The 22512-nt window shown below is 42.1% G+C and overlaps 1 protein-coding gene across 2 annotated transcripts in view; it reads left to right on the plus strand.

Annotated features, from left to right (window-relative positions):
* Window positions 1–22512, plus strand: part of LOC121280945 (slit homolog 3 protein-like) — a 738609-nt gene that overhangs the window by 402536 nt on the left and 313561 nt on the right. For both annotated transcript variants that reach the window (XM_041193415.1, XM_041193416.1), the window contains 4 exons: window positions 6689–6760; window positions 13590–13661; window positions 16237–16380; window positions 20659–20822. In XM_041193415.1, coding sequence (XP_041049349.1) covers window positions 6689–6760; window positions 13590–13661; window positions 16237–16380; window positions 20659–20822 — 452 coding nt within the window. The remainder of the gene's footprint in view (window positions 1–6688; window positions 6761–13589; window positions 13662–16236; window positions 16381–20658; window positions 20823–22512) is intronic.

Below are 22512 nucleotides of genomic sequence, written 5' to 3' on the forward strand. Positions count from 1 at the left end.
ATATATATATATATATATATGTATATGTTGTGGATTAAATTATTCTTTGCGAACAGGAAATATAAAACAAACTAAAAGGGGAGGAAATGTAGTGACTATAGGTTTAAACTTTCCTACTGCCTTTAGGTGTCGCGTAATTGTACTGACAAATGGGCCCTATGCACGGGTAATCTTAGGGGCAGAGCTTTCTAGTCGTGGACCTGGTTTGAGAATGCAGCTTCTAAAAGAGCTCTGTAATAAAGTTATCTGTTTCAAGTAAGAAACCTGTCCTGTGCATGAAGTTCATTATAGAAGCTTACTAGTATTCCATGCTGGCTAAACTCCAGCTGCCCACTATATCTGCCCCTCAATTTCTCTACTATCGTAGAAGCATAGAAACTTATGACACAGAGGGAGCCCATTCGGTCAATGGTGTCTGTGCTGGCCATAAAACAACTATCCAGCCTTATCCTATTTTCCAACCATTTGTCTCCAGCTCACAACACTTCAAGTGCATATTCAAGCATTTTTAAATGTAATGAGGGTTTGTGCATCTTCCACCCTTTCAGACTGAGAGTTCCAGACCCCTCTGGTCTCCTCTGTACTCTCTCTCATATGGTCATATCCTTCCTATAATGTGGTGACGGGCACTGTACATTTTACTCTAGCTGTGGCTTAACTGCTGTTTTATACAGTTCCAGTATAACCTTCCTGCACTTACATTCTATACCCTGGCCACCTAGCCAAATGCCTTCAGGGGTCTGTGGACATCCACTCCACTATACTCTCAACTTTCTGCAATCTCTGCATTGAAGGGGAATCCCAGTTTCCACCACTGGTGGTCTTTCCACCCATTGGAAACTCTGGAACATCATGCAACTAGAATTCTGATAAAATTACAAGTTTGTTGCTCAGGCCAGATACACCACAGGAAATGTGTGTCAGTGCAAATTTGAGACCCAATGTTAAAGAAGCCAACACCTATTACTCTCCAAATGACGCAGACATGAGCGAGGGGAGGAAAATCAACCAGAAACGATTTACCACTTGGGTACAGCAACAAGTAACTGTGGACCCATAACCAAGCATTAGCTGCAAGTTTGACTAGAGGAACGTAAAATACTACAAGCAGGAGATCGGAAAGTTGGAATGATAATGGCACTAATAAACAGCTCGCTATTCTTCATTGTGGCAGATGGGGGTTAAATGTCTGTGGGGGATTCTCTCCACCACCCCTGTAACTACGGCAGATGCACTGTGGAAATTCAGAAAATTTGCAAATCTCTTGTTGATTGCCACAGAAATTCTAAGCTAAGATATTTGCCTCCAACTGCCAGAGGCATTGGGTGGAATTTTCCCAATTTAGCCCCTGGCCAAACCGTGGGACTAATAGGGCCAATCAGGAGCTCGTTACCAGCTTCAGCTGGTTGTGCTGAGGCTCTTTAACTCAGACATGGCATTAGCATCCCATCTCCAGGTTCACTAGCTAAGTGGGGTGAGAGGACAGGGTGGCACGTCAATTCTGCTAAAAGAGGAAGTTTGAGTTAAAGGGACCTTGGCATGGGTCACACTAACTGAACGGGACATGGATTCTTGAGGCTGCAGCAATCACAGGCATGGTGTGGAGACGTGGGAAGGCTGCTTCCCACGTATCTCACTCTTACCTGGAGATCCTGCTGGAGAGGGGGAACGTCCCCAACTAAGCAGGTGTGAAATGGAAGGAAGCCAACAGCAGAAGTTTGGCCCCTCCAACATGGAGACAGTTCCCCACGAGGATCCAGGATCTCAGGAGGGCAGGAAAGGGGAGTTACTTAAGCCCCACACATTAATGTTCCCAGCATTCTGCTGCACAGCTCTCCTCAGATCAACACACCTTGCAGCTCCACTCATTTCTCTCCCACTCTCTCTCTCTTTCCAGGCACCACCTCATATCTCCATTTGCACAGCCAACACTCACTCTCATCTTACTGCCCTCTCACATCCACACCTCACAGTCATCCTCTGTTAATGTTGTCCATTTCTCCAAACAAGCCATTACTAACACTGATAATTCTTTGCTTTCTCTCCTTGCAGAAGAGCGCGCACAATCTCAATCCTGGGATGGCTCTCTGGTGCCGGGCACTTTGATGGCCAATATCACTTAGGGCCCACCTGGTTCACACTGAAGGTGTCTAGAAAACTGATCCTCTACCTGTCAGTCCTGAGTTGGGGACCTGAGCTTCTTGGAGCTGGATCTCTGTGTCCATTCCCTCTGCCCATGGAGTGATATTCAACTAAGGAGAAGGCAGCTGGTACTGCTGCTGTTGGTGCTGTTTGCTCCTTTTGTTTTTTTTTCAGGGGTGCATGATGGAGCTGCATAAACTGACCCCACACCACAGTGAAGGCTGGCAGCAGAGAAGTGCAGCTGGAAGTGAGCGAACTACAAGACCAGGCTTCCAAGAAGTTGGCAATTATCTGTCAAGCTCTGAAAGCACTTTGAGAAAAGAGCACTGTAGGCAGAGGCCTCTAACCCGGCCATGGCTGCAGTTCTTCAGTTTCACTGACTGAAGGTTTCCCGGCCTGTCAGTTTCACTAAAGAAGCTTTCCGCACTGTGCACTTGCCTCAGTGACCCTAGCGAGTTTCATTCAGCTCAGGAAATAAGTCCACTGGCTGTTAAATTTAGAAACCTTGGTTAAAACAAAACTTAATTGCTTATTAGAATATTTAAATACCTTGCCCAACAACTTTTCTTTATTATTTCATTGGATATGGGTGTTACTGGAAAGGCCAGCATTTGTTGCCCATCCTGAGTTACCCATGAATTGAGTGGCTGACTAGGCCATTTCAGAGGGCATTTAAGAGTCACACATTGGTGTGGGTCTGGAGTTGCGTGCAGGACAGACCAGGTAAGGATGGCAGATTTCCTTCCCTAAAACACGTGTGAACCAAATGGATTTTTATTACAATTGATAGTTCCATGGTCACCATTACCGAGACTAGCTTTATATTCCAGGTTTATAGCTAAGTTTAAATTTCACCAGCTGCCGTGACGGGATTTGAACTCATGAGCCCAGAACAGTAGCCTGGACCTCTGGATTACTAGCTCAGTGGCATTACCACTATGCTACCATCTGCCCTTAGCTACATGGGGATATCCCTCTTGTCTTCACGTTCACTCAGGTAAAAACTAGAAGAGATCAGGATAATGTCGGGACCCCAATCCAATCTCACTTTTAGGGGATTTGACTCTACACTTGCACCCAGACCTGCCTCCACTTGCCTGGGAATAATCCCCCCCCCCACCCCCCACCCCCTCCTCATTGTTACTGTTTATCACCTGCAGCGAGGTATGAATATTTTTAGGTATTGGTTATTTTTAAAAAAGCTTGTGACTTTTGTAAAACATCAGCCTGACAAATCTCATATGAGGCATTCACATGGTGATACCCCCACAGCAAAAATTCAAAGCACTGCAGTCTTCAGAAATGTCCAGGTGCTAAATCAATGGATATTTCTGTCCATTTTGACGTACTTGACATGGCAATTTATACCTGAAGTGTGAGAATACAAAACTTGATGTTAGGTACAACACACAAGTCTGACAACAAACATTGATCACGCAGTCAGTAATTGGCATAATTTTTTTAAGCATTTCATTTCAAACGTCAATGAACAAATTGAGAAAAAGGATTGTGGGGGCACAAGGAAGAGAGTATAATTCTGGAGCTGTGGAGCTTTGAATTTATTCTGCTGGTGCTTTCTTTATAATAACTCTCCCATGGCATCAGTAGCCAGTAATGATCAGATCTTTCACACTCCTGGAGTAATTTCTTAATTAAGTGTCTACTTAACATATTTGATAAGATAGCAATAATAATAATTAGGGTCTTAAGTATAATTAATCTAAGCAACTGGCAACTTGCTCCCTGTGGGCGCACAGCCACAGCAACTGACTGCTTTCAAGTTTAGTGCTCAATAATATTCTCACCCAGAGGATGCCTGGCATTTTTCTCTGGTTGTGACTCAGATCATGTCAAGGATGGCAAGGTAATGGTAAGAAGAAATTCTCCAATACATCTGGCCTGCAGCGTGCCTGATGTGCAAATTTGCAATGTGGGCATTACTTTGGGTGGCAATTTATGCCTTTTCCTCTTCAACAATGATCTGCCAGCGTGGGAGGCCTGCCCATTCTTGAACATACTTAATCTATACCTGGCGATGAAAATCAGAAGGATTTTATAATGGGTGTGAGATACTCCACCAGTTAACCATCATACAGTGGGTCTTTTTTTGGTCAGCTTTTCTTTCCTTCTCGCCTGAAGGCCTTGGGGTAGATTTTGACTTTGTGCAACAGTGTAAAACAGGTGCAGCCAATGGAATTAAAAATCTGAAGCTATACAATACCACAACCAGTTTGGTGGGATGAAGGGCCTTTTCTCAAGCTGTGGTTTCCTAGGTTTTCGTAAACTCAGATGTCAGTGCATTAAAGTGAAGCTTTCACTAATGTTTAATCCTTTTCTTGCCAGTTTGCTCCCTTTAGGTGTTGATTCACTGTTAAGATACAGTGCCATGGCATGTTCATCTGATAATTCACTCAGGTATCTGTTACTCATAAACATAGATTTTTATGCTTGTTCATTCATAAGATGTGTTTGTTTTAATTCATTCATGGGATGTGGGTGTCGTTGATAAGGCCAGCATTTGTTACCCATCCCTAATTGCCCTCAAGAAGGTGGTGGTGAGCCATGCCTTGACCTCCTGCAGTACACCCACAGTGCAGTTAGGGATGTAGTTCCAGGATTTTGACCTAGCTACCATGAAGGAATGGTGATATATTCCCATCCAGATGATGTGTGACTTGGAAGGAGAGCAAGCACATGGGTGATGATCCTATGCATTTGCTGCCCTTGTCCTTCTAGATGGTAGAGGTTGGGGAGTTTGAAAGGCACTGTTGAAGAAGCTTTGGCAAGTTGCTGCAGTGCACCATATAGCTGGCACACACTGCTGTCACTGTGTGCCAGTGGTGGAGGGGGTGAATGTCGAAGATGGTGAATGGGGTGCTGATCAGCTGAACTGCTTTGCCCTGAATGGTGTAGAATTTCTTGAGTGCTGTTGGAACTGCACTCATTCAGACAATTGAAGAGCATTCCATCGCACTCCTGACTTGTGTCTTGTAGATGGTGGAAAGAGTTTTGAGAGTCATGAGGTGAGTTACTCACCCCAGGATTCCCAGCCTCTGACCTGCTGTTGTAGCCATAGCATTTAGTTGGCTGGTCCAGTTATGTTTTTGGTCAATGGTGACCCCCAGGATGTTAATGGTGGGGGTTTTGGTGATATTAATGCCATCGAATGTGAAGGGCAGATGATTAGACTGTCTCTTGTTGAAGGTGGTTCATTGACTAACACTTATGTAGCACAAATGTTACTTGTTACTTATCATCCTAAACCTGAATGTAGCATAGGCCGTGCTGCATGTGAACATGGACTACTTCTGAGGAGTTGCAAATGGAACTGAACACTGCAATCATCAGCCAACATCCCATTTCTGATCTTATTATGGAGGGAAAGTCATTAGTGAGACAGTTGAAGATGATTGATCCCAGGCCATGCCTCAAAGAATTTCTTTAACGATGTCCTGGGGCTGAGGTGATTGGCATCCAACAACCAAAACCATCTTCTTTTGTGCTAGGTAGGATGCCAGGCAGCAGAAAGCACTCCCTCTGATTCCTATAACCCCACTAGACCGCCTCAATGCCACACTTGTTCAAATGCTGTCTTGATGTCAAGGGCAGTCATTCTCAGTTCATCTATGGAATTCAGTTCTTCTTTCCTTTATGGACCAAGGCTACAATGAGGTCTGGAGCCAAGTGCTCCTGAAGGAATCCAAACTGAGCATCGGTGAGCAGCTTACTGGTGAGTAAGTGTTGCTTGATAGCACTGTCCACGGCACTTTCCATCACTTTGCTGATGATGGAGTAGAATTAACGGGTGGATTGGATGTTTGTACTGGATTTGACTTTCTGGGCAAGACATACCTGGGTAGTTGCCTGACTATTGCTTGCCCATCCCAGTTAGCCTGAGGTAGGGGGGTGGCTGTGTTCTTGAATTGCTGGCATTGACCAGAAACTGAATGGGACCAGCCATAACTGAGTGATTTGCTAGGTCAATCGAGGAGCTGGACTGATAGACTGGTGTCACAAATAGTCAGATCAGTTAAAGACAGCAAAGTGCCTTCCTAACAGATATTAGTAAATGAGTAGTTTTTTACAAAAGCACCTGACAGCTATATGGTCACTTTTACAAATAAACTGAATTTAAATTCTCCAAATGCCATGGTGGGATTTGAGGTTACATTCATCTGGATTATTAATCCATTGACGTAACCACCATAGTACTGCACCCTTCTTAGTGAGCTTTTGGCTGTGGATGGTACGAAAGCCAAGCTTGATCCTGCCCTGATAGGACATTCATGTGTGCAATCTCTATTCATTTGTTTTCTTTCCTCCCCCCAAATCTATTCATAAATGTAATTAATTAAGGAGATAGAACATTGGACTTGACATTCATGAGGCCCCCTTGACCTTGCATTATTCATTTGCATTTCTCATGGCACAAAAACAATATAACTTGAATGGTGAGGAAAAAAATGGGAGTTGATGGCACACGCCCTGAGTTTTTGTTTAGTATTGAAATTTACTTCTGATGCCTCTTTTTTTCTTTCCCCGACAGAGACCTGAGTAAGAACCAGATCTCAGAGATTGCAGCTGATGCGTTTCAAGGGCTGCGATCACTCACCTCCCTGTAAGTATGAGCTTAATTAGGAGAATTGTCATTCATTTTTGTATGTAATGTGAATCTTTTTCTTGTCATTAGAAGTCAAAAGAAAGAGGTGATGACTCTTGTACCCAATCTCCCTTTTGTTTCGTATTTCTTTTTCTCTCTCGTGCTTTCTTTTTTTTGTTCCTCTGTAACCTCTAGACTTAACTATTCTCACGCGTTCCTGGCTGGCCTCCCACATTTTACTGTAATTTGATTTCATCCAAAGCTTGTGTTCCTACTCAGATAAAGCCCTGTTCACCCATCACCTCTGTGTTCGTTGGCCTAAATTGACTCCAGGTTAACGCCTCAATTTTGAAATTCTCATCCTTGCTATAAAAAATGCCTCCATAATCTTGTCCCTCCCTATCTCTGTAATCTCCTCCAGCACGACAGATCTCCAAGTTATCTGTGCTCCTTTAATTCTGGCCTCTTGAGCAGCCCTGATTTTAATTGCTGCACTGTGGTTGACAGGGCCTTTGTCCATTATATTTCATGTAATTCTGCTCTCATCCCTTCTCCTCCCTCCCAGGTCCATGATAGGGCTTCCCTTGTCCTCACCTTTCACCCCACCATCCTCCATATTCAACAAATCATTCCCTGCCATTTCCACTACCTCCAGTGTGATGCCACCATCAAACAAACCTCTCCCCTTTCAGTATTCAGAAGGGACTATTCTCTCTGCAACACCTTGGTTCATTTCTCATTCATGTCCAAGAACCACTCCCTTATCCTAAGGTATCTTTTCATGTAAGTGCACGAAATGCGACACACATCCTTTTGCTTCCTCCCTCCCCACCCTAAGCCCCCCAACACTTGTTCCACGATTTACTTATTTCAACTTAGTATACTAACAACAGCAACGACTACTTTTATTTATATAGCACTTTTAACATAATAAAAGGCCAGGGTGCGTCACAGGTATGTTATAAATGTTGGTATTCATTGCTCAAAGTCTGGGGAGACCAAATGCAGACTAGATGACTGCTTTGAGGAACACCTCCATTCAGTCGGCAAACATGACTCTGACTTTTCTGTCGCCTGCCAGTTTAATTCTCCACTTTGGCCCCACTCTAACCTTTCTGTTTTTGGCCTGCTACAGTATTCCAATGAAACTCAACACAAGCTTGAGGGACAGCGCCTCATCTTTAGACTGGGTACTTAAAAACTTTTTGGACTCGCCACTGAGTTCAATAATTTTAGATTGTAACTTCAGCTGTTGTTTTGTTTCATTTTTCTCGATTGGTTTGCTTTTTTTCCCTCTTGTTTCCTCTTGCTGCTTTCCCACCACAATGCAGGATCCTGCCATTCACCCCTCCAGACATATCTTTTGTTTCTTTACATGTCCCATTACCATTCCCTTGAAATGAAGTTTTTTGTTATTTAATTGCACCTTCCCTACACCCTATCACAGACCTCCCATTTTCTTCTTCTCCTTAACCAACACAACCCCCTGACCCACACCTTTCATTTCATCAAAACCAATCACATTTGTAACTTTGTCCAGTTCTGATGAAAGGTCACAGACCTGAAACATTAACCCTGTCTCCCTCTCCACAGATACTGCCCAGTCAGCTGTATATCTCCATCATTCTCTGTTTTTTTTTCAGATTTCCAGCATCTTTGCTTTAGTGTTTAATTGCTTCACAAACAGCCACCATGCTTTCAATTAGCTAAGCTCTGAAATTCCCTCTCTCAACCTCTTTGGCAGTCTGCCTCTCTTTCCGCCTCTCAAATGCTGCTTAAGACCTACTCCTTCGATTAAGTTTTTGGTCAACTGCCCTAATATTGCCTTCTGTGGCTTGGTGTCAAATTTTGATTTATAATGCTCCTGTGAAGTTCCTTGGGATATTTTATTATAATAAATGCACAATAAGAATAGAAGTTGTTCCTCAGTCAAATTTTAAAAGCATTTTTTGTTAAATACAATTTTTTTACGATTGAGTGTATTGGTTTGGGTGGGTTATTGAGCATCATGATGCAAAGAATTTCAAATAACATATACAACTGATCTAAAAAATTATAGAGTGAACGCCTACTAATGTTAATCTAGCTCTGTCACATTGTCAGGACCAGTAATTCCTCACAGACATCACTGTGGGTTACTGGCTGTATTTTTTTTTAACAAAGGGCAGAATTTAATGAGTGCGACAGGGGTTTTGCCCACCAGTTGCAGATCTGGTAGGACCCTCAGGTTACTTCTATTCGGGAGCTTTGATGCAATTGCCAGGCAATCAGACACTTAGCTGGACAGTGTCAGGTCCCCCACTCAATGAAGACACGAGTAGGGTGGAAATCCCACCCCAGGGAGCTGTGGGCCAATCAGAGGCCATCAGCTGTCTGGCACTGGCAGCGCCACGGGGTGCAGTGGTTGCTGCCGGCACTACACTTGGACCTCCTGGAGGGATCGGCAATAGATCCCTTGATAGAGTTGAGCACGTGCAGGATTGGGGTTGTGGGTTGTCAGTGGTGGGGGAGAGGGGTATCAGAAGCAAGGACAGGGGTGTGGCAATCTGCAGGACCACCCCCATTCCCAAAGCTGGATCCCTCGACTGGGCACAGAATGCATCTCAATGAGGGACCCTGCCTGACCGCCTTCTCCCAAGTAGCCACTGGCAAACTTGACAGGGTTGACAGACTCTGCGGCCTGCCTGGATACTTGGCCCCCCCACGACTACAGCTGGTGGAATACAAGCAGTAATGAAATGAAGCCGTTTGGCCTGCAGTCGGGAGACTGCCCTCCACCCTTCCGGCCCTAAGCTTGGTCAGGGACAGGTGGGAATGTGTATCATCCCTACCCCCATTAAACAGCCCTCCCACCTCTGACCTCGCCTCGGGATCAGCGGAGACATTAAATTCCACCCAAAGTCTTGCATTTATATAGCATCTTTTATGGCCACTAGATGTTACAGTCAATTATGTATTTTTGAAATATAGTTATTGTTGGACTTGTGGGACAGGCAAAGTTGATGTAGCTCCATCGCACTGTCAAGTTCAGTAACTCCTCCCAGCCAGTTTCATTTCAATTGTTTGAAAGCATTGATTCTGCTACAGAAGAGTTATAGCATCTCCTTTGAGACTTACAATTTACTGATTCGTCAAATGGTTAAATAGTAAGATTGCTGAGTTTACATTTACATGAGGAGATTCTGCTCTCTAAATTAGTGGATCAACTAAAATAGTGTGAAATTAGAGTCAGCGTCTTGGAAAAAACCTAATGCTTGCCAGTACCTTCAAAGCTTTTTAGGTGCATTACACAGACTAATAAAACTCTTCTTGATATGCCTCCAGTATTTGTGGCATTAAAGATCCACACAGATGGAGAATCCAGTTAACCCAATAAATTTAATTTTATGCATTAAACCAAACACAGGCTTTGAAATACATGGTCAATTTTAACTCTGCTGCATCAGTGCTTGTGGCGCAAGTGATCATGTTTCCTTATATCTGCCTATTACATGCTGCTGTCCCCTTTTGAAGACTCTTTTCATGTTACTGTTTTCCAATCCCCTTTCATTCCTCATCTCTCAATTTCTGTGTGGTATCAATCCTGCACCCGCACCACCACCCCCCCCACCCCACCCCAACCCCCCCCACCCCACCTACCTCCCCCAGCGCCCACCCTCTGTGCTAAATCTTCCTTTCTCTTTTCCAATCAAAACAGCAGCAGTTTGAACCAGTTGGACCCTCCATGATTGAAACCAGACGGCTGCAAGCGTCTCTGCGGTTGGGTTGAAATGGGCATCACATTGCTCAAATCAGCCAACTGCATTGTTATAAGTTAGTCTCTCTTTCCAAAAATAATAGATTCTGCTCTTATATTGCAGATATCTGTGGCAATCTACTTCACAATTTATACTCTGAGCCGCCTGGTTCGTGAAAACAGCTGCTTAAGCAAAAAAAGCTGTTGAACTTCATAACCTGTGCAAGCCTTCCAGATCCACAGATAACTGACAGGATTTCCAAAGAGGCAGCTTTCAATATTCTTTCAGCCCCTCAATATTCACATTCTCAGCCTACCGAATGAAGTATTGATTAGCACCAAGTGTTTTGCCCAGTAAAGTGCTCTGTGCAGTGAAGATCTGTAGAATGAAGAGTGCAAGTAGATCAGAGAGCTCCAGCGAATGAACAGCATATCCTACAGAAGAATTCTATAGAATAAACAGTACACCATACAGAAAGTCTCTATAGGTTAAAGTGTATCTAGCTCTGTAGAATGAACAGCACATTTTACTGGGGAGTTATATTGAATGAATAGTAATTACAAAGAAGAATTCTAAACTTTGCAAAGTGTTGTGTACTGGGAGGTGCAGTAACTCGCCAGAGTCTTACATTAAGCGATGCTGAAAAGGTAGAAAATTGTACTTGGATATGCTGAGACTGTAGAAAATTGTACTTGGATATGCTGAGACTGTAGAAAATTGTACTTGGATATGCTGAGACTGTAGAATGTTGTATTTGAATATGCTGAGACTGTATAATGTTGTACTGGGATGTGCTGGGAATGTAGAACATTGTACTGGGAGAGGCAGCATTAGTTAGAACGTTCAGCGTAAGCTGCAGAGCTGATAATATGCCTTGTACTGGAAGCTGTACTCCAATCAAACCTACAGTTTAAACTGACGACATGCTTATCTCAAACTAGCATAGTGCAGTCTTTTCAGGCTTCTAACTGATGAACTGTGATCCTTTGGCTATCTTGGGTATGACGTTTGGTGTAAATTGTATTTAATGTTGGCACCTACCACGGGGAGGAGGCCTTGACCCTGTCTCTGAGCTAGAAGCTCCGTGTTCAAGTCCCATCCAAAAGATTCACTCATAACGTGGCCAAACAGGTTGAGTATCAACCCTTCCCAACACACATGAATGGTAGATGGTAAGAGCAAGAGAGATTCTTGGTAAGCCAGTAAAAGTGCATGTTGCAACAGCAACTCAAACTTGCTGAGTGAACTGTAACAGACCGCCACCACACCTATTGCAGACACAATCTTCAAGCAGCATACAGAAGTAATGTCTTAACTCAAGAAGAAAAATCTGAACTGACATGGAGTTATCAGAGCTGCTACTATCACTGCTGTTTGGTTAAACAGGAAAAATAACCTGTTAGATTTACCCACTAATCATTAATCTAATAGTGGAAGATATTTGTGCACTTATTGATATTGTGCAGACACCTCACAAAACATAACAAAAATATGGACAATTGGCCTGTCTCAAAAAACGTCTCACAATCACATGTTCCCTCAAATGTCCCTTACATTTTTCCACACTATTTGCCTCCACTCGCACCTTTTACATGAAATAGCTAAATCTTATCTGCCTATGCATCTCTCCTTTTCCAAGCGTCAGCTTGTGTCCCCTGGTTCAGGAGCTTGTGGCAAGCTATTCCCTCAAGATCTTGAATAATTTCCCCTCTGCACCTTCTTTTCCCCAGGATAATCAACCCCAGGCTCTGTTCACAGTTCAGACACCCCAGACAAGGCATCAGGTTGATTGCTTTATCCTTTGTGATCTTCACTGCTCTTTTTCCAGCTTTCAGTAATGCTGAAACAAACACCATTACAGCAATAGAAACGTAATAAAAAACTTTGCCTGTCACATGGTAACCCCAAAACTTAAACAATCATTAAATTCAGAACATTGTTCTCCCAATTTATCAATTATTTCTTCTAATTTTATTATGTTAGCTTTACTTTTATTAACTTTTTTTATCAACTATTTTTTATCCATTCACAGGATGTGGACTTCGCTGGCTGGGCCAGCATTTATAACTGATTTATCCTTCTCTGACTACACTGTAGCTTTTTAAGTTTAAAAAGCAATTTTCTTACAATAGGTTTTCTGCTTCCTGAGCTACATTAACCCTCTGGAAGTGGAAAAATTGGCTTCTGATTGGCTAAATTTAAGTCCAGTTGAATATAATGAACTCTGAAGATTGACATAGTTGTAACATTGACTTCATAAGTCAATGTTCAATGAGCTCTTACAATGCAAGCTAGGGAGGACTGCTGCAAGCTACATTTTTTGCCTAGCATCTGTGGCTTGATCACACCAAGGCATGACATTGGGATTATAGTAACTGTTGCCTTTCAGGGAACAGGGACTTGTTCTTTTACCCATGACACAGTAGAAGTTGTTCAGGTGAAAAGTGAGTACTGAGCAATGAGAACACTTCTCGGGGGAAGTCAGCTATAGTTCCTGCCCTCGATGTCCCAGAGAGGTGTGTTACCTGGGTAGGACACTGAGTTGAGTCAACAATCCTATAACCTGTCTGCTACAAAGATTGCAAATTTACAAAGTAGTAACGTTGCCTGCCTCCACCCCTCTACTTCAACCCATCAGACAGTGAAACACTTAATGTCATCTCCAGGTCCAATTACTCCTCCATTGATTTCCTTGATGCTGGACTCCCAAATTCCTTAAACCAGACAACTAAGGCTGCTCATCCCATGCACCCCCCCCCCCCCCCTCCGCCTCCACTTTGGAATTCTCACTGCCTCTGCTTCTCCATCTTCCTCTTCTCTTTTAATACCCTCCTTAAAATCCACCTTTTGGTCTAATTTTTGGTCACTCCTCCTAGTCTTACTAACTTAGCTTGGCTTCCGTTTTTCCTTTAGGTTTCTTGAGTAATTTTCTACCTTGGGAACTCTTTTTGTTAAGGCACTATATAAATGCAAGTGGTTTTATTAAAATATAAGTTGTTATTGCAAATGTGTTATCCATAATTTTGGTGGCTAGTCAGGAATGAATCAGTTCAGTTCTGAAGTGAAGTCTTGATGTCTAACAGAGATGTTTTCTTTCCTGTGCTTTTTAGTGTCCTCTATGGAAACAAGATCACTGAACTCCCCAAGGGTCTCTTCGATGGGCTGATATCGATTCAGCTGCTGTGAGTGGCAATCCATATTGGTTTCATTCATAAAATTAAAATGACCTACAGCAGTCACTGTAATGTCAGGATTGCTGCAAATAGCTGCTTGTTCAAAATGATTAAATAAATCAGGTATGGTATGCTCCCTCTAAAGCACAAATGGCCAACTTGTGGCTCCACATCGGCCATGAGTTTGGAACAACTGCTATTATTTGAATCCATCTGAAGATGTAAAAAGAAGGAAATTAAATGCGTACTATACTGAAACTTCTTAAATAGCATAAAATAGAAATTTATTGTTGTTAATTAGTTTGATTGAAAAAAAAGCAGAAGAACATAATTCTGGATTTCTTTCATCGCGCATGTCCTTTTAACTTAGGTTTTTTCTCACAAATGCAAATAAATTGTAATTGAAAAAGAATTTAGGGTTTGAGATAGTTAGAAGTGGAAGAAAGTTTGACTTTTGACGGGGGCATCACAGGCGATGAAGTATTTCTCAAAATACTTTACCAAATCTACTTATGAAAAGTGGGAAAGGTATACAGATGCAGCTGGTGACAGAGACAGAAGAGCAGGTGAGACACTTGCTTATAATGGAGGTAAAAAAGTGAGACTTAACTGGAGGCTCTGTCACAAATATTTTGACTCACTAATACAAGGCAATGTCAACATAAAATTCTGAGCGCTGGTCACCCGTGCTCTCAGCTGGAAACCAATGAGTAGTGCAGGATACCAAGGAGACATAAAACTTTCCCATGTAAAGCTTTATTGGGATAGTAAATACTTTGCATTGCTGTGCTGTAAATTCTATGTTCTTCAAAAAGCCATTCAGCCCACCTGGTCAATGGTGGTGCTTATTCTCCATGTGAGCCTCCTCCCAAACCCTGTTAGGGTATTCTTCTATTCCTTTCTTATCAATGTATCTACCTTGCCTAAGCTTTCCCTCAACAAAAGAAACAATTGAAGCAGAGCCAAATCAGTGTTTATGCAATCAGTGTTTCAAATTGAGCATCAATAACTCACTAATCACTGACCAATTTTATTTAACCTGTAAAAGCAAATTTTTCAAAAAATGTAACCTGATGCATTCAAGAGAAGCAGCTGGAGAATGAAGGTCAGGGCATGTGGTCTCCATTGAAAACTGAGATCCAGTATCTTAGATCCACCAATGATGCCAATGTGTACAGAAACTTCGACTTCTGTATCAAATAGAAAATTCTTCATTCATGTCATTAACTGAAGGAGCAATGTCATTTAAGTCACTTAAACTGTTGGTAGAATTTGCAGTTTTGCCAAAGTGATTGCCATCAGCTTTTTAATCTTTGCGGGATGGAATGCAATGCAGCAAGGATGTTCTTAAAGCACCTCAATCAGGAAGACCTTGTGGCTCTGATTGTCTAAAGACTTCATTAAATTTTAATTTGTGGTGTCTGGATGTACTGTGAATCCATTTAAATAGTTTGGAAGATGCGAGATTCAAAATAATCCAAGACTGCTCTATATTTGAGAGGAAGAGTTAATTGGATCAATTCTAATGTTGTCCAACAAAGCCTAATTTTACACCTACTACTAGGATGAGAGTACTGACTGAGGAAATGACTTGAACTTCATTCATAAAGTTTATACTAATCTGCTGAGAGGCAATTCACCAAAATTTACTTGAATTTAAAAATTGTAATTTTTTTGAGGCAGCCCCTGGGCCCTCTTAAAATGCACCTCCCATTTTGTGCTTTAAAAATATTAATTTTCACTTTTAACACAGGTCCGACATTGGTTCAGGTATAATAGCTTGACTTGCGCCAAGTCCTATCTGCCTATCACTATTGTGCTCGCTGACCTGCATTGCCTCATGGTCAAGCTACTTTTTGATCTTAAAATCCTCATCCTTGTTTTCAAATCCCTCTGTGGCCTAGCCCCTCCCTACTTCTGTAATCTCGTCCAGCACCGCAACTCTTCAAGGTATCAGGCCTCCAATGAGTCCCTTGTTCCTCCAATTCTGGCCTCTTATGCACCCCCAATTTTAATCGCTCCACCATTTTTGGCTGAACTTTCAGTTGCTTTAGCTCAGGAATACCTTTCTTATAACTCTCCACCTCTCTTCCTCACTTTCCACCTTGAAGACATTCCCTAAAACCTACCCCTTTGTACAAACCTTTGGTCATCTGACCTAATATCTCCTTATGTGGCTAGGTGTCATACTTTGTTTATAATTCTCTAACTTTGTTTACTGTGAAGCATCTTGAGGTGATTATTATGTTAAAGGATCTATATAAATATAATTTGTTATATCTGTACTGATCCGGAATTTGCACAGCACAGGTTCAACACTGATACTGCAAGTAGCAGTACAGATGATTTGAAACCATAGGTTCAATAATGGTACAGGTATAGCATCTGTACCGGTGACTGGCGAGTACAGGCCCAACACCGGTGCATGGTAATCTTCGTATATGTCTTTGAAATCACAGATCTGACTGTCATATAGTACAGCACTGATCTGGTATTGGTGCAGATTAGTGTCCATGCAGGTGTGATTAACACCATACTGAAGTGAACAGAACTTGATTGGGTTATTTCTCTCCTCACTTTACAGACTCCTAAATGCCAACAAGATTAACTGTTTGCGTGTGAACACCTTCCAAGACTTGCATAACCTCAATCTACTTTCACTGTATGACAACAAGCTCCAGACCATTGCTAAAGGACTGTTTACACCGCTACGCTCCATTCAAACACTGTATGTATTCTCTTCTATTGGTAACTCCACTGCTACTTTTTAGACTATGTTAAAGAAGGAGATCAATTGGGTGCATTTATGTGATGAGGAAGAATGTGGTTGTAGAAGGGACTCAGTGGAGGCCAAAAGTATTAATTTTGAGAACCAATATGGAACAATTAAGATTACACAAGGGAGAGACTGATGGGGTTATAAAGGAGAACCAACCTGAGAATGGTGAGATGGGAGACAAATCGATCTATAGGATGCCCAATTGTTAAGTATTGGGGTACCCAACAACAGAATATTCTAATTTTGCATTCAACTTGGTCATCGGACAGCTAAGGATAATCGGTGGCATGGTATGCTTTGTGTGCAAAGTCAAATTAAATTTTTCCTGTTGGAACTGATGATTCACTGTTTTAGCAGGCTGTAGATCTCCATTGTTTTATGGCAGGAAGTCAGGGCATACATCAGCACCAAGGTGTAGCACCACAGAGCCCTGGCATGTAGCTTTGCAGCTGCAAATCTTTCTCCTCTGGCAGCATTGGCGGAGAAGAAAAGAGTTGACGTTTCGAGTCCTCATGACCCTTCAACAGAACAGGGTGAATCCAAGGAAAGGGGTGAAATATAAGCTGGTTTAAGGTGTGTGTGTGTGTGTGTGTGTGTGTGTGTGTGTGTGTGTGTGTGTGTGTGTGTGTGTGTGTGTGTGTGTGGGGGGGGGTGGGGTGGGGTTGGGGATGGGGGTTGTTGGGTGGTGGGGAGAGAAGTAGAGGGGGGTGGTGTGGTTGTAGGGACAAGCAAGCAGTGATAGGAGCAGATCATCAAAAGATGTCACAGATAAAAGAACACATAGGTGTTGAAGTTGGTGATATTATCTAAACGAATGTACTAATTAAGAATGGATGGTAGGGCACTCAAGGTATAGCTCTAGTGGGGCTGGGGGGAGCATAAAAGATTTAAAAATATTTTAAAATAATGGAAATAGGTGGGAAAAGAAAAATCTATATAATTTATTGGAAAAAACAAAAGGAAGGGGGTGGGGATGGAAGAGGGAGTTCAAGACCTAAAGTTGTTGAATTCAATATTCAGTCCGAAAGGCTGTAAAGTGCCTAGTCGGAAGATGAGGTGCTGTTCCTCCAGTTTACGTTGGGCTTCACTGGAACAATGCAGCAAGCCAAGGACAGACATGTAGGCTCACTTGCATTTTCCCCAACTTAGTCTACTGTATTCGTTGCTCCCAATGCGGTCTCCTCTACATTGGAGAGACCAAATGTAAACTGGGCGACTGCTTTGCAGAACACCTGTGTTCTGTCCTCAAGAATGACCCAAACCTCCCTGTCGCTTGCCATTTTAACACTCCACCCTGCTCTCTTGCCCACATGTCTGTCCTTGGCTTGCTGCATTGTTCCAGTGAAGCCCAACGCAAACTGGAGGAACAGCACCTCATCTTCCAACTAGGCACTTTACAGCCTTCCGGACTGAATATTGAATTCAACAACTTTAGATCTTGAACTCCCTCTTCCATCTCCACCCCCTTTTCTGTTTCTTACCCCTTCCTTTTGTTTTTTCCAATAAATTATATAGATTTTTCTTTTCCCACCTATTTCCATTACTTTAAAATATTTTTAAATCTTTTATGCTCCCCCCAGCCCCACTAGAGCTATACCTTGAGTGCCCTACCATCCATTCTTAATTAGCACATTCATTTAGATAATATCACCAACTTCAACACCTCTGTGTTCTTTTGTCTGTGACATCTTTTGATGATCTGCTCCTATCACTGCTTGCTTGTCCCTACAACCACACCACCCCCCTCCACTTCTCTCCCCCCACCCAACCCCCCCCCCCCCCCCCTCCCCCCCCCCCCCCACCCCCCAACACCTTAAACCAGCTTATATTTCACCCCTTTCCTTGGATTCACCTAGTTCTGTTGAAGGGTCATGAGGACTCGAAACATAACTCTTTTTTCTTCTTCGCCGATGCTACCAGACCTGCTGAGTTTTTCCAGGTAATTCTGTTTTTGTTTTGGATTTCCAGCATCTGCAGTTTTTTGTTTTTAATCTTTCTCCTCTACTCAATTCCCAGCCTTAGCCATGACTATGTGGCAAGAGAGGTGCTGATTAGATGCCAATAGAGGAAAGGGGAGGAAATTTACCCTGACATGATCTCACATATCTCTTAGCAGCTGGTTTGAGGTAGGTATTGGTAGGGTCTGAAGGAAGGTCAGGTACAGAAGGTGCATTTGAGGGGCAAGACACCTAAATGGGTGGAAAGGGAGAAAATATATGTGAAACTAGCATTTAGTTGCCGATATTATGATTCTTCGGCCTGCTCGAGAAAACGGTGTTGCAATATAATTCAGCAGTCAAAGGGTAATGCATATCCCTGGATAAATTACCAGACAGCAATCCAATTGAAGGTTTCAGAGGGACCAAGGAAGTAAAGCTGGAATCATTTTTGTTGGTAACCTGAGCTCTGTGAGTTGTTCACTGGAAGTCACCATGTAGTACAGTACTGACTATTGTTTGAAATGCACATACTTATCAACTTTCTTAGCAGCTAAATCTTCTTACCAGTCCAGTATTACTTTTCAGTTGCAAGTTTGGGATGTGGAGATGTTAAAGGTTCTGACAAAATGTCATTCTTAAGCTGTGGACATTAAGACATAATGAATTTGTATGACACAACTTCAATATAGTGTGAACATCAGTCCAGCAAAATTCTATATTTTATGCATTAGAGAACCCTCAATTTGCTTATTATTTTGCCTGCCAACTGCAAACTAACTTTCTGGTAACAATCTCAGTGAAGCATGTCACTGTGTGCAGTCCTGACTCTACCACAATGGCCTCACTTAACATTTAATGAAATCACCTACCTCCCAAAATTCCTATAGAAACAACAGTAGGCCATTCAGCCCCTCGAACCTGTTCATGCTATTAAATAATAGTTGATCTGTATCTTCACTCCATTTAGCTATCTTGTTTCTGTAACTCTGAATATCCTTAACAAAAATTTATCAACTCAGTTTTGACATTTTCAATTGACCAAACCGCAACAGCTTTTTGCAGGAGTGATCAGACTCGTTCCTCATTGTCTTTGACTCTGTGTCTGCTCAGCTAGTCAACACAGTCAATCTGGCTGAATGACAGGTGTGATTTAAGTTCACCGACGCTGTGATGGCATCACAGATGTGCAGCCTACCTCCTCCTTATGTAGCTACACTGGCTTCACTACGCCATTGGTAAACTTTAATGTACAGTGGACCTGGAGTTAGTCCTTTCAAATTCTCAATTTGCTTCTTTCTACTGACAAATCTGAAGCCAAACAATAGACTAACTTTTAATACACAGCATCATAACCTAAGAATCAGAATCTGCTCATGATTCTTATTCAAAATAATTATTCATTAATCATTAAACCTGTTCATTCAACAGTTTTATTTTTTATATACTACCTTTATATTTCCTTTTAACCTCTTTTGTACCTCATCTGAATGCTACATACACAAACAACACCTAGCCCTTTGACAAATACAACATTCAATTTTTTTTCCAACTGATAACAGCTCCTTGACAGGATCCTATATTATTCACTGTGCTTCTGCTGATGTTAGCCCAGTTCCCGAACACACTGTCAAACTCAAAAAGCCTTCCCGGGCAGCATCCTGACTGGCAGGTACTGACTGTATTCTATTGATCTTCAGCCAACTTCCTCATACTACAAAAAACTTGAAGTAAAAAATGGAAGAAATAACGATATAGGTGGGATGGGGAGGTGCCCAATGTTAAAAGGAGGTTGTTGATGGAGGCACATACCCCCCCAATCCTGCTCGAGGCGTAAGCACGGTCACTTTATGGGCTCCCCCTGCCCCGAACTCCTCCCACCAGCCTGAAAATTAAAACTGGATGTAAAACAGCCCTTAAGTTGTCTTTAATTGGCCATTTAATGGTCTTAATTGGGCCAAGGGCGGGTGGGCCAACCTAGTTGCAGAGAGGTCGGGATAGTTGAGAGCCCATCTGAAAAGTTTTACGCCCACTACCACCAGCCACTCCCCTCCCCTTTGCCTACAAACCTGCCAATGGGGGACACAAAATTCTGCCTCTACTTTTGATTTGCAATAGTAAGTACCCCTGTAAAATGACAGTCTTGACTTGTGACCTGGTAATGATTGAAAACTAATATGTAAAGCTTTGAGACATTTTACTTTTTTGGTTTAAAAATTATTTGTCTCTCTCTCTATCTCTCCATCTCTCAATCTCTCTCTCTCCAAACATGTCATCTGTTTAAACTCAGCCACTTGGCCCAGAATCCTTTTGTGTGTGATTGCCATCTGAGATGGCTGGCCGACTATCTCCACAACAACCCGATTGAAACCAGTGGTGCCCGCTGCACGAACCCACGCCGCTTGGCCAACAAACGCATCAATCAGATCAAGGCAAAGAAGTTTCGTTGCTCAGGTAAACCCCAATTCGTGAAATTAGCTGCATAACCAAATTAGCTTGATTGAATGGGGCCCAGTTCTTTAGAGATCAAATCTGCTTGGTGGGTCAGATGTCAGTGTGAAACGTGGGTCTGCCCCATTGCACAGGCCGGTCAGAAACAGGGCTAAGTGGAACTTACCTTTCTGTAATGATCCTCGGCAAACTCACCTTTCCCATGGTGTATTTTTTGTTTTCACTGAGAGTGCCTACTTGTATGTTTGATATACATATTTATTGAAAAAAAAGCAAAAGAGAATTACTGAAGCTGTAAGATTAAATTTTACTGTCTGGGACAGCAGTAATTAGGAAACAGGACCATCTTCGCAAATTAAATCCAGAGAATGTTATTACATTAGAGAAAGGAAGGCAGATGGGCAGACACTGATGAATGAGGTTAACTGTTTTATTGTAACAGACAAATCTTAAAATGGCATCGCTGCTTTGTCACTTTTACGACCAGGACCCTTTTGCTAAATAAATGCTTATCAAAGAATGATGATTAAAATAAAACCATTTGTTGATTCACTGTTGATCACTTTTAGCAATTTTGTTGATCAAGTAGTGAACAGTAATGGTATCTCTGAGTATACTTACTGGCAAATGAAATTTGGTGAAGCAAAAGTCAAACAGCAGCAGACAAATAAATATCATTGTTCCTTACATAAATGTAAGAGAATCTGCTACATAACAATTAAATGTCTTGAAACTCTCGAAGTAATACTGTTAGTTAGGATGAATGTACCTGATAAGTTCACCCATTAAAGAAACAATTCTTGGGAGTGTTACACCAGTCTCCCCTTGCTCATTGTCAACAAAAAGACTGACTTTTATATAGCTCCTTTCACAACCCCATGAAAAGCAAAAGTGCTTTAGAGCCAATGAAATACTTTTGAAGCATAGTCACTGTTGCAATGTAGAAAATGCAGCAAGTGAGATTCATTGAGAAAACCTTGATGTCAGGCAACAATTGTACCCCGAGTTTTCTTGAAGTCCAAGCTAAGTCAAAGGCAGCAGTTAACTCAATGGCAGCTTATCCAGTTGCACAAAGCTGCCAATTAAAGAGGGGTTCAGAAGCATAGAAACTGCCTGACAGGTTTTCCTGGTGTGATATTTATATCTGTGAAAGAAATCAGCTGTGATACACAGAATGATATAGTCTTCTCCCTTGGTGGGCTGGCCAGCGCAGATACTTAATAAGCAATCTATTTCTTCAAGGCTAAACAACTCCCTTTGAACTGACATTAACACTCCAGTCAGGAGACACGTTTCCTGCAATGCAGGAATAGGCCATCCTTCTGCAAAGTAAAAATAGATATTTCAAATTTTTCACAGCACTGCTAGGTGAGAATTTTTTAATGATTGAGAACAAGACAGATTGCCAATCCTATAACCAACGCAATACAAAGTAGAAGGTTGTTGTGCGACAAAGTTGGTTTCCCGCAATCTCCACTAAGTTGTTGGTTCATTCATAAAATCGTTCATTCATTGAATTTGTGTAAAAATTTACACATTTAGTTGACTGAAACCCTGGGCAAGATTTCCACAGAAAAGGTGGCCCATTTACAAGTTTAATAAAAGATATTTTTTGAAGTGCCTTCTTGACATGAATCACTAAACAGACCAGGTGAATTAATATGCCTACATGGTTGCTTGGCAGCATTTTATA

This window comes from Carcharodon carcharias, chromosome 8 (genome assembly GCF_017639515.1).
Source record: "Carcharodon carcharias isolate sCarCar2 chromosome 8, sCarCar2.pri, whole genome shotgun sequence".
Taxonomy (NCBI): Eukaryota; Metazoa; Chordata; class Chondrichthyes; order Lamniformes; family Lamnidae; genus Carcharodon; species Carcharodon carcharias.